General features: G+C 41.6%; 1 protein-coding gene across 1 annotated transcript; it reads right to left on the bottom strand.

Moving 5' to 3' along the window:
* Window positions 1–202: 202 nt before the first annotated feature.
* Window positions 203–3,692, bottom strand: LOC127575793 (zinc finger protein ZIC 2-like). The gene is given in 13 exon segments (XM_052025895.1): window positions 203–373; window positions 376–480; window positions 483–525; window positions 644–670; window positions 672–766; window positions 769–807; window positions 2,684–2,749; window positions 2,752–2,808; window positions 2,811–2,886; window positions 2,888–2,905; window positions 2,907–3,101; window positions 3,103–3,213; window positions 3,215–3,692. Coding segments are annotated over 13 exon segments (1,230 nt in total). The 5' UTR covers window positions 3,581–3,692; the 3' UTR covers window positions 203–341.
* Between the last annotated feature and the right edge of the window lie 9,713 nt (window positions 3,693–13,405).

The following is a 13,405-nucleotide window of genomic DNA, read 5'->3' as shown; positions in this document are numbered from 1 at the left end:
GTCCAATCTAGAAAGCCTTGTCATCACAAGGAAGAAATCCCTAGCTATAGTTGAAAGAATACTCAGTCTCAAGGATCCCGGATCCAGTTCAGCTGACAGGCAAAGCTTCTTTTGCACAAAGTTGTAAAAGTAGCCGAAATATTTGTTCGGCGAGACATAAATAACATTTGATCTTCATTTCTGCAAAATCACTGGAATTCGGTATTGCTGGTATGGGGGGGGGGGTGTTATTTCGGTCTCTGTGTTCCTTTAACGTGGACTGCAGAGAAAAGCTGTTTGATCTGTTTTTCAAGTTTAGACACAGGTGATGATCTCCCACGTTTGGGGCCTTTGGTCTTATTTTACACGTACCATTCATTGAAGTTGGAGAGATACCGGCGTTGGTGTGCACGGCAGTGGAGGCGGGGGATAAAGTATTGCTGTTTGGGGTTCGGCAGAGCGGTGATACCAGGACTGGCGGAGTAGAACTTTCGTAGCCGAGCTAGCTGCCGGTGAAGACTCAGAACCTTGAGATGATTCATGGACCTGCACGAGAGAAATAAAGTCAGTGCTTTCTGAAGAGCAATTGCAAACGTTAACTAGCAATATCATTACCTTGCTTCCACACTGATCGCTCAGCGGTGAAATATTGAAAAGTAATCACCTTCATGTGTTTCCTCAGAGAGCTGGGGGTGTGTGTAGGACTTGTCACACATTTTGCACAGATAGGGCTTATCTGAAGTGTGCACATGCATGTGCTTCTTCCTGTCACTGCTGTTGGCGAACGCCTGTCACAGCTTTCAAATTCGCACTTAAACGGTTTTTCACCTGCACGGAAAACAGCAGAAAGAAATGGATCAAGTCAAGTAAAGCTAGGCATACACCGACTGCATCTCTCGCCAGGATCGCCATATTCCACGCCGCGCAAAGCACCTGGACTTAAACACTTGGCTTATTTTATTACTTACCGTCGGTATTTATATCTGCCCTGACTTTGTAATTGCGAGCAAGTTACACCCAAATATTTCAAATGAAACATCGTGAATTTGAAAGGCTTGTGTATGGAAATGCGCTTGACAAAAATGATTTGCCTTTGGGTTTGAGTGATTGATGTGTGTATGCGAACACTTGGTTTACGTTGCTCGAGTCCTTTTCTCCAAATGTAAAGCCACAATTAAAAGATTCCCAGTTGATTGTAACACGCGGAAACGCTGTTCATCGCATTTACGCAGTGGCAGACTGTATTAAAGAGTCTATTTGGATTTTCAGAATTAACATGTGTATTAAATTCATTGATCCGAAGGAATTCTTGAAATAAATTGTACCAAATAAAATGGTCCAGCCGAGTTATGAACCAAATATTCCCCAATTTGTCGCCACCGCGTTGATAATGATGGATAGATCTTTCTATAAAGTCCTGTATCAATTCGGCACGTTTAAGGGGAATACACTTTTTGAAATTGGTCATTGTATCTAGGGTAGAAAATTATCCTTCTGAACTTTTGTTTATCTACAATTCCTGAGCGGGCGGCGGAACCAAAAGGTGTGAATCACTCAGGAGTAATGCTAAACGCAGAGGGACAATGCAACATTACATTTATTAGCATTTAAATCGTTTTCGAGAGATATGCAAACCGCCCTTGAAATCGGAAGGATAGCTATTCCAAGGAAATAAATTTCCCAGTTGAAATCCAGCTAAAGACCCGTCTAGCACATATGATTAATCGTACACGAGCGAACAAAAAGACCTACATCCTTCCACCACTCTGGATCAAGTCATTATTGTGTATGTTTTTTTTAAATAACTTATTAATTAATTACCGCTTTTGTTTATTTCTCCTTTTGAAGAACCAGCGAGTTAGAAAACACAAGCATGATTGCAAATCCTGAATGGCGCGCGGGTGGGGAATGGATGAATTTCTCAGCTGCCCGTTTCACACACAAGCACTCCCTGTCCTTACATCGCGTGTTGACCTATATTCAAAGTTTATGGTACAAAACACAGGCCCCTACTGATGACATAATTCTACACGCTAGAGAGAAATATTATGCAATGCGACATAATTTGCAAGTCATACCTGCCGTCTCTGGAAGGCTTTTCAGCTTTCTACCCGTTATACCTTTATACATTTTACATCTCTGGCCTAAGGCAAAATCCTCGAATATCAGAATGCAAATTTTAAAATATTTTCATCTATTTTTAACAGGCCAGAGACCTGTAATTCAATTGTCTTCTGCGTGAAACTCAATGCCCGGAATTTGTGAAACATTTTTCTAATGACCAAAGAAGCAGAAACGTTATCAGCGTTAGATTCTTATCCCAAGCGATCGGAAATGATTTACTTTTAAAATGTGTCAAAGAAAAATTTAAGGCGCTCGATTTTACTGAACTTTCACAATTTTTTAAAAATCTCTTAAATTAAAACTATTGCTCGCATTGTTCTCGTTTGGAGTAAGAGAGGTTTTTTCAAATGGGGTTAGAAAGTCCTAAAAAAAAGTCGATTTTAAATTTTGAATCTCAGTCCTTTTTAAAGTTATTTATTTTGTTGGGAAAAGACACATTGTTGCGGCGGTTCAGACCACCCTCCGCTGAAGCAGAAATGCCTGACTGGAGCAGAGCGAGCGAGGGATACGTTCTCACCGCGTTAACCGTGAAGCGCCAACCGGGCGTTTCTGTGCGAGAGGCGGAAAGTTTGGAGCTTACCTGTGTGGGTGCGTTTGTGGATCTTTAAGTTCTCCGACCGAGCAAAAACTTTGCCGCAGCCAGGGAAGGGCAGGGGAACGGCTTCTCGCCCGTGTGCACCCTGAGGTGGTTCACACATTTGTATTCGCTTTGAAGGGCTTGCCTTCCCGGGCGCAATCCTCCCAGAAGCAGACGTGATTAGTCTGCTCCGGACCGCCGACATGTTTCCACCGAGACGTGGGTGAACCAGCTCGTGCATAGTGCTGAAGGTTTTGTTGCAGGTCTTTTTGGGGTTGGTCAGTTGCTCGGGGTCGACCCACTTACAGATGAGTTCCTGCTTGATGGGTTGCCGCATGTATCGGAAGAAGGCTCCTGCGCCGTGATGTGTTGCCATATTCATCCCCATGTTCATATTCATCTGTCCATAGTTGTGATGGTGGTGGTGTACCTGGGCGGGCCGAGAAGGGGTCAGTCCTGGGACACTGGTCCGAGCGCCCAAATACTTCACCCGCCAGTCCCAAGCGCATCTGACCGTTGAGGACGTGCGCGTTTGGGAGATGGGTGCGATGCTCCTTGTTCGTGGATACCGGGGAACAGAATGTGTGCCGAGGTGTCTGAGTGCGGGTGATGCAAGCCGCCGGGGCTCGGTCCGAAGATACCGTGCTGGCCAGTGCCGGGGCTAGAATCGGTGAAGCCTCGGCTGCGGAAGATGAAGTCCCGCGTGGAGTTGAAAGCGGCGCCCGAGTAGGAGCCGACATGGGCGGCATGGGGGGCCAGGGCGGACGCGTATCCCGGGCCGGCCGCCGCCTGGCGCTGAAAGCCGAGCTCTGGGCGGCGGACGGGAAGGTCGTGGTGGACTCCGGCGTTCAGCTTGAAGGCGCCCATGTGCGCCGAGTCGACGAAGGTGTTCTGAGACATGGCCAGATCCCGGTCGGAGATGTCGGCGGTGAGTGGTGGTGGTGGTGGTGTCGGGCGAAGGTACCCACCCCGAGGGTCGGGAACTGCGGACCCGCATCCAGCAGCAATGCCCCTGAAAAGCCGGGGGGTGGGGGTGCACAAACAAACAGATCTTTTACCCCCTAACCCACCCCAACAACACAGACACACACACACACACACACACACAAACACACACACACACACACACACACGGGTCAGCAGGAAACTTCAGAGGCGCCTTGATGTTGTCACTGTTTACGGTGGTTTTCTAAAGGATCAGAACGCCCAGTCCATGAAATCACCAATCCAGCTCAACGATTCGCCCTTCCCAACTCCTCTCTCTCTCTCTCTCTCTCGTCTGTTTGTGGCAAAATAAAACTAAGCGACGAGTAAACCGATCGAGCCAAATAATCGCGTGCAACTTTTTTTGATGTCCTTGAAACAGTTTTTTTTATTGCGATCACATTGAAGTTTGTTTTCTTCTGTGGTAGAAATTTCCCACGGAGAAAGCGCCTTTGAACGCTCTTGCTGTCTGTTTCTCTCTCTCTCTCTCTCTCTGTCGGCAGATGCGGTGTTGCCAGTGATAGCGGTAATCAGAATGGCAGATAAATAAGGAGTACAGATAAGAGAATCCTAAGGGATAAATGGGTGGGGAGGGGTTGGAGGGGGAGGGGGACCTTAAGTTGGTTCCGCGTCTGTCATATGATGCAGAGTTCGGCTGCTGGATGGAGTGACGGCCCTTCTCCCAACACCCCTTTTAAACAGGACAGCGGCCACTCTATAATGGCTTTTCATTGGGCAACTCCGCCTCATCCATCCCAGGTAGCCTGATCCAAGCGCGTCGCCATTTTCCATTAATTACGCCTACTTTGATTTGTTTTTTTCCCTGAGATCGGCCATTACTGCGCCACTTCTTCCCTCGCCAATGCAGCCAGTTGTCAAGCAGCATCACGTTTTCACTGCGTAGCAATAAAAGTTAATCGAAATCTGTTGTAATGACTTGCGAGCAAATTGTGGGAGTTGGTGGAGGGGAGAAGACGTGGGGGCGAATCCAATGTGCACAGCATAATACTCGTTTCCTACCCCCCTAGTGCATAACTGGTGCCTTTTTCATGTAAGTATGGAACATGATATAAATGAGGCAACTTTTTTCAGGAACTTGTCGATTGAAAGGATTGGGATATTACATCAGTGAAGCAGACAGATCCGGTTCTGATCAGACCCCATTTGTGAGAAAGACTCTGCTTGTGAGCTGAGGCTAAGGTTTAATCCGATTTGACACCTATTAAATTGCACACCATATTTTCTTTGCAGTAAAATTCGCCCCTCTTTCCTTAAGTTCGATCCACCCCCCCACCCCCCACCCCCAATTCTGGAGAGGCGCGTTTGAGAAATGAAGAGGGAGCTTAAATGCAGTTCTCCGTTGGTACACGGGCACTTTATCTCCTTATTGTCACGAGCGGAAAGCGCGATGGTTTCTGTCTGGGCAAGCAGAGTATTGGAGTGGACAAACCCCTACAGTAAAGGGCAAGTCTGGGATAGGGAAACGAAAACTAAAGAAACCCAGCGGAAAGAGCCCCCACCAACAACCCCCCTTCCCAGCCCGCTCCTCGTCTCCCGTCCCCCTAAGTCACACATAGTTAATTACAAAATCCCATGTTACTCTTTTTACTGACCCTTCATTCTTCCGAGATGTCAATACTATAATATGCGATGGACAAGATGTATATGTCACACTGAAAGGCTTCTGGAAGAAAATTGAGAACGCAACAATGAATTTAATTTATGCACAAATAATGCATGAAGTTGGATGGTGTTTGCTGCTCTGTCTTGTTTGCACCAGAGCTTCTTACTGCTTTTTTTAGTGGACTGGGTTTTTTTAACAAAGAAGTTTTGGTGTTGGTTTAATTCTCTAATTCCTGTCGAAAGCGGCAGAGCTTCGTGCTCACCACTATCCTTTCACTCCTCCAGGACTGCACTCTGCAGGGACTGCAGAAGCTGATCCAAGTTCAAAGTCACGTTTGCCGACTTCTCTACAGAGCTTTATTATTTCTCTGCAACCCGCCCCCCCCCCCCAAAAAAAAACTATCCTTGGTCAACTGGGGTTGCGAGAGAGACAGAGAGAGAGAAAGAGAGAGAGAGAGAGAGAAATGCAGAAATTCAATTGCATTTCGGTACCATGGTAGCAGAATGCACACACACGCTGAGGTGGACAGAGAGAAGGGCCGGCGGCTGCTAATCTATCAATTTAATGGTACTCCAACAGGTTTCAGTAGGTAAGCAATGAACTTACTATAAGAGAGATGGTGCTCTAAGGCTACGGAGAATGTCTTTATCCACTTAGCCAAATCCAGAATCTGCTCTCGTCTTTATAGCGACAGCACTTCTTTTGTTAAGAGTGCAGGCTTGTTTTAATAACTGCCAACAGTGAAGCCCTTACAATATCTTCTTTCATCCATATCAACCTTGTCACATATTTCAATCTATTTTTGAATAAAGTTAGTCAAAGTGCGTCGGAGAACTCAACGCTTTATTCATGACAAGTATATATGATGGATTTTTTTGGTGGGGGTGTCTGGGATCTGGAGTGGGGAGTGGGATCTCCAGAGAACTTTACAGGGACCAACCGCTCGACAATATCCCCGTGCTGAATGCGTGCTTAGAGGATTCCGTACAGCCGTTTGTTTGCGGTCTTGTTAGTTTTGAAAATCCCTTGAGCACAACAAAAATATCCCTTCTCAAAATATAGTTATTGGACAGCATTTAAGTGACAGGCAAGGTAGAACTCAGTGGGTTCGGAATGGGGGTGGGGAGTAAAGTCACCTTTCCTTTGATTCATTCCTTTGACTAAACAATTAAAAATCCGAGGTTATTGGTTGCAATGAATAACCGAATGTCATACTTATTTTAAACCTTTATTTTATTTGCGGAAAACAAGTTAGAGAATTTATTGTTTAATCTAACGAGGGATTCATATCTTTTTATTTGTTTACCGTGATTCGCTAACCTTTATAAAGCGCGTGAGGACAACAAATATGTTTGTGGAAATTTCACAAGAACCCTGCAAATTCTTAGATGACTAAACATTGTAGAATTACTTATCCGAGTTTTGTATACAGGTATTCGCTTTGGCTCCTACATCAATATATAGAGTGTTCGGGGCTATTTAACTTGAATGAGACAATGACCTTTTTTTTATCATTGTATTTCGTCAAATGAATTCAGCTACATTGGATTTAAAGAACGTTGGAAACTCCTGAAATCGTATTTTATATCAGGAAACTTCACTTGAGTTGTTGTTATCTGTGTCAATCAAGATCTTGTATCCAATTAAGCTAATCAAGGGACTATTACTTTTCAGACTGCAGTCGCTCATGCTTACTTACACTGTGACTTGAAAGTATAGCGTTTCATACATTCCTTCCTTTAAAGCAAAATAGTAAAAACATGCTTATTCGACGCATTTTACGGAAAATTGTATTTGGCTGAATACTTATACAATCCTTTAGTGACACTTGGTTTAAGTTCGGTGTTGAATATTTCTTAATATTATTCTATTTTGTGTTCTGGCAATGCATGTCTCGTGAGATACAAATCGCACAATGTATATATATTGTTGTGCGAATTTGCTTGTTAGACGGCAGGAGGAAGTGTGTATGTTTTGCCTGCTGATATGGAACGGCGCAGACAACTTTGAACAAATGCAGTGTTGTTAATTTGATCCATACATCAAAGAGGGTAGAATTACAGTATGTATGGCTCTGTTAGTCGTGGGAACGTTCTGGGAACACAGCTGAATGAATCCGCTCACTAGTTTGTGCAACACAGTTCCATATGTTAACATTAGTGACTGGGAACTGCAACTCACTGACTCAAATATCCAGCTAATGACTGAGAGGTTTTAAGTACTTAATCAAAGCAAACCACGGATTCTAAGTATGTAGTATACTTGTAAAGGTTATTTTAGATGCCATACAAAGTGAACAGTTCAGGCCTGTTGCTTGCTTCAAGCCGCACACATCCTTGGAAATACATATGTACATTACAGCGTTGCATTCGAGTATTAACGCTTCCCGAACCTTTGGCGAAGCTTCCAAAAACATTTTACGATAGCGTATTAAAGAAAAGACAAACCGAAGTGACATGTGTTATCAGTTTACGAGATGGCGACCTATGATTGTTATTCCATAAATTATATCTGCAGTTAACCCCTGTAAAGTCTGTCCTGTTTTAAAACACATTAGTGGTGTAATTTATTTCGGTGACAGTCTGTGGGTGTTCTGCACCTTCTTGTTATCAGTATCTCAATTACAATCGCATGAGACGAGAGACTACCGTGTAAAGGTAAAGGCGGCATGTGGCAAACGTGGGTCCTTTTTTTTATTTGGAACAACAACTCTCCAAGTTCTTGTTATCAATTGATCGTTATTCACGAAATGAGGAGAGAGAGAGAGAGGAAAAGAGGAAGGAACGCGACGGGCGAGCAAGAGATGGAAAAAATACCAAATAGCTGAAATCAACCAATAAAATAATGGGTTTGTAAAACACATTTAATCATCTGTACAATGACAGCGAATATGGTGATAATGAGGGCAAATTGTCAATGTTTCATATAAATAAATGACGAATTAACAGTGAAATAACTGCAATGCAGGATTTAAATCAAACCAAATGAAATTATACGAAATGTACAATGTTCCACTTTGTTGATCTTTCTGAATAATCTATAAATCGTAAAGGAATCTCTTTCGCTAAAGCCTTTGCTAAAATCCTTTAAACATAAAATTGCCTGGACGAAAATATAAAAGTTGAAGGAAAATGTGAAATTAATTCACGCAAGGTCGACTACATATTTATTACCGTGTGTTCAAAGCATTATAATGTTTAAAGTTTTGCGTCTTCCATTTGCAACATCTATCCCGACATGGCTGCTAACACATTCATTCACCAAATATTCGGCTTTAAAAAAAGGCCCCAAAGGACTAACCAACATTTAAGCAAAATAAAATCTGCCTCTGCTGAATGCTGCATTAAGGTTTATGCTGTCGTTTTCATCAGGGTGATACGACAATTCTGCGAATAATGCAATTGCATAAAATAATTTATACACACACACACACACACACACACACACACACACACACGACGTGCAAATGCTGACGGAAATTGTGAAAGTCCCATATTCACATCTGCATAACCTGATCTGTTTGGGCGTGTGACTATCAAAAAGCACACAAACACAATACCTCTTTTCGCGCTCTTTCATATTGGCCTGAATAAGTAGAAACACGTTATAAACAGAGTGTTAAACCGCCAGGAAGTGTTGAATTCAGTTTACTGATAGTCTATTAATTACCCCATCCATTGAAAAGAAACATGTATCTGTTCAATAATTAAGGGCGTGCAATCAAGCGTATGGGGATTTTATGTGAATCCAGCCTTACAAGGCATGAGGTAATGGAGCGGCGGATTGCTATAAGGACATGGCTTGTATGATGTGGCAATTGACAGACAACATGGCTTTGTAGGCAAGTTGTTGTGGTTTACCACCAGTAAGTACTAGAAAGGAATGAAGAACAAATACTAAACACGCCCTACAATACTTTCAGAAGGTTGCACTCGATCGAGTTTCACCCACCTGCGTTTATCCTTGCACTAACGGTGAAGGGTAGTGTTACCGTTCTCCCCTGAAACTGCGACCCATCAACCTACCTTATTTTTTTCCTGAGTAGTATATCTATGTTTCCCGTGGAATCCGAAATCTCCTTTACACACCTTGCATCTCATTCGGAGTGCTCTGCCATCCAACACTTCGTTTCCAAAAGTTGCCTTAATTTTGACCCCCAACCCCCTTCTTTCCCCAACATTTGTTGTCCCCCATACTTGGTTACTTGACGCTTCAACGCGAAACCTCTTCCGGATTGTTCAGATACTATAATACTGATTCCTTCTTCCTGAATCTGCACCCCATGTTTCGAATCGTTTGCGTTACTCAGGCCGCATTAATAACCACTTTATGACCCCACCATATCAGTTCACTATGTTACCTATACTCCTAAAATTAGCATTATTTAGTTTCATTTTCACCGGCGCATTTCCTTACTTGATAATTCAACACACTTTGAGCAGTTAACGGCATCCTACCAAATGTAATCTACAGCTAAGATTAGAATTTTTGAACTGGAAGCGTAATTATGCTTTGAAAGAGTAATAAGAGATAATAAAACACCGGGAAATCGGAAACAATTTCCTTAAAAATAACCAAGGCTGGCAAAACAGAAACAGGAAACCAATTCATTGCAATTATAACACAAGCACCGTGTTTAATGAGTATTTAGCTTTATCCTTTAGAACGGAGGGAGAGGCGCAACGCTGGGTTAAGAGAGCCCAGAAGGAGAAAATTAGTACCAGATATTTGTTACTTCTGAAATGTTTTTGACAATAATCGCACTGTGGACGTAATCCTAATTTACAAGTATGCACCAACTTCCTTCGGAGTCAATTAAAGTGCTTATGTGTTGCTTTGCTTGTAATCTATTAAAAGCAATACAATCATTTTGGGCATTAGAAATTTATAAAAAGTCGGGATTTTATTTCTCTTCTGACATGTTGTAGCAATTTCTAGAACAAGTGGAAATAAAATCGATCACAGAAGAAAGTCGACATTAAGACATATTAATCGATGACAGATATCATTTTGGGTTGAACAAGGGCCGTTGCAAAGCAGAGCGCGGACCATCAGATCCCTTGCTGTACAATCACCTCACCTCGAACAACCTAAATCCTAAACCCTCGCGTGTTTACGTAATCAATAATCAAGGCAAACATTTTTAATGGGGGGAAAAAACTAGAGAGTGACATGTATTTCATTGCAGGTAGCAAGCACTTGTAGCGGGATTCTCCGAGGAAACGTTTGTGGTGCGTTGAAAAGTACCCACCTGAAAGGAAACTAAGTAAATTATATTTCCCCGTTGTCTCTGGATTTCATATCGCAGTGTGAAAGTACTCTCACACGTTCATAGTACACAATCTTCTGGTATTTCTTCCGACATTCTGAATCTCACAGGATAACAGAGCTTATTTTTATAGTTTAAGGGTCAATCTCAGATGTCAATGTGGATTCATGTAATCATTTTCGTAAACAAAGCAAACTTAATTCAGGTAGTTGACGAAAATAGAATATCAGCTATCGTATTTTATGTTAGATTATGTAACTGGGCAGAAGATTTTAATGTTACATTACATATTCAGGTATCACATTTTATGTTACAAACCCATAAAAGGAGTTGTGCGCTGGGGATTGAGTATTGGTGTGCATTCTTTATAACTAAAGGTCTGTCCGTTGCTTCTGCTTAGCTGGGGATCGTAGAAAGCCTAACAAAATTTTAAAGAAACTGCTCGCAGATCCTTTGTCATTTGGTCAACTGTTTTGTTATAATACTCAGCAAAACTTCTGAACTATGCAATTTATTTGTTCTTATCCGAAAAGTCAAATTGGACACCTTGTGTATTTTCATCACATGTCCTGTGGAAGGTTGGAGAAAACAAAAACCTGATGATTGCAAAGGATTTTTGAAGGACATCCACGTCGCTTGGCACGGATTGGGGTATTAAAATTGGAAGTTATGAAGATAGCACAATTAGCAAAACAAATTAGCACAGAATGCTGTGAAATCGATACACATGCACCTATGTATAACAAATACAGGAGTTAAAATGTGTCTTATGAAACAAACAGGTAACAATACCAACAATGCGTATACTTTCATGATATTAAAAAGAATAGTCGATGAGTTATCGGGAAACATTGCTTCGGTAGATGCCAGTATTGGACTGTAAAGTTAAATCGGTTAAGTTAATAAAACAACCAGTCAAAAAGCTTTGAAAATATCGCGGCTTCCAGAAACCACACTGAGAAACAGAATTGTTATATATGTCAATACTGTCGGAAAATAAATCCGGTCACATCAATCCTTTCAAGTATTGTGTTTCATTTCTCTCCCAATTCCAATTCAATTTCATGAAAGTAATCCGGAAGTTTTCGGAATAGTATGCGTATATAATTTATGTATGGTACCTAAATATCAAACAGTGGTAAAGTACATCCTCAAACTTAACCAATGATCTTGCTTTGTCGCATATCACTACTTAGACAATATTCGATTTACTCAAATTCTAGTTAACTTATTTCTTCGCAGTTTTAACTTGGAATGATTTAGGTAGATTAAGTTGCATTCCGTGTTACAGGTAGGAAGGTATATTAAATAAGAAAACAGAATAATGTTTGTATATGTTTCTATTTATTGTGTGTTTATTTTGTGCTATAATATTTACTCTCAGTTACCAAATCCACAGTAGAAAGTTCAAATTAAACATTCGACATTGAAAACCAAAAATAGCTAAATATATAATTATTCCTCTTTTCTCTAACTGGAAACACCGCAATTTTAACACAACAATTTCACGCTTCTGTCTAATGAACATTACCTTAGTATTGAATGCTCTGTTACAATTCCTAAGATTTGCAGAACAATTTAACCATTATTACATGAAAATCCACGTTACGTTATTTCATTTGGGAAGAACACATAAAATCCTAATAACATTAAATAATCTAACGTTTTTATTTTTCATTGATGTTATATTTTTAATTATTCACAATCCATATCACTCGTCTCTTTGCCAAATGAGCCAATAGCCAAAAAAATCATCGATGACCAAAACTGAATAAAATATGTAAATCAGAAGAAGTGACACCAAACTGAAGACTTGAATCCCCATGGTGGATATGATGGAGGTGCTGATGCCACGAGGAGCATTAGGCACAACATTTTATGATCCAAGTGAGAATGTTGTCTTGGTTGGGTTTCAGCGAGGTTGAAACCTTAACGTTTGTACATGATGCCCCAATAATATAACCATCGTTACACATTCCGTAAGATGCTTGGTGTTATGATCTTATAAATCGCTCTATCCTTCATCCTTCAAACCAAGGTGAAGAAAGAGCATCCGCTTATTCCTCATTTATAACTTCAATACAAAGTTTACATTTACTGAATACATTTATAACCTAATGAACATTTCTACTCAGTTTTAATACCGGTGGACGAACATTTATTTAAAACACTAATTATAAAAGGCAATATCAAATTTGATATACGTTGCACTGAATTTTCTACATTAATGGTACTTAGTACAAATGTTCTCAAATCCCTACTTTTGCTTGTAAAATCGTACATGTTGAAAACCGCTGGTATAAAGATCTCTAAACTGGTTATTAGTCATTTATGGTCATATGCACAAAGATAAGCAGTAGCAATGAGTTCCAGATATATTTACATCAATGTAGAGTAATTGTGATTATTGTATGCTTTGATTTAAAATCAATACAGTAAAATATTAATATTTGACGTGAGTCTTTTGTATTTGCGTGAGAATTATATAACCAGTTTTGGAATCAATTATTTTAAAATGTTCCAAGCAAACCACTGTTGGTACATGTGATGTGTCACCAATACTCATGACTAAGAAGCGACGGAGGGTTTATTTTACATAAACCCTCCGGAGAAGGGAGGGGGCGAGCTAATTGCAATCTTTAATGGCCAGTTATTTCCGTGCCATATGAGTTTGGATGAAGTGGGGTGGGGGGGGGGGGGGGGGGGGGGGGGGGGGGGGGGGGGGGGGGGGGGGGGGGGGGGGGGGGGGGGGGGGGGGGGGGGGGGGGGGGGGGGGGGGGGGGGGGGGGGGGGGGGGGGGGGGGGGGGAGGGTGTGGGGAGAGAATAAGTTTACTTAAGTTTTGGAGT

The sequence above is a fragment of the Pristis pectinata genome, chromosome 11, assembly GCF_009764475.1.
Source record: "Pristis pectinata isolate sPriPec2 chromosome 11, sPriPec2.1.pri, whole genome shotgun sequence".
Taxonomy (NCBI): Eukaryota; Metazoa; Chordata; class Chondrichthyes; order Rhinopristiformes; family Pristidae; genus Pristis; species Pristis pectinata.
The sequence above is the reverse complement of the archived record's forward strand: the minus strand, read 5'-3'. Positions and strand labels throughout refer to the sequence as shown.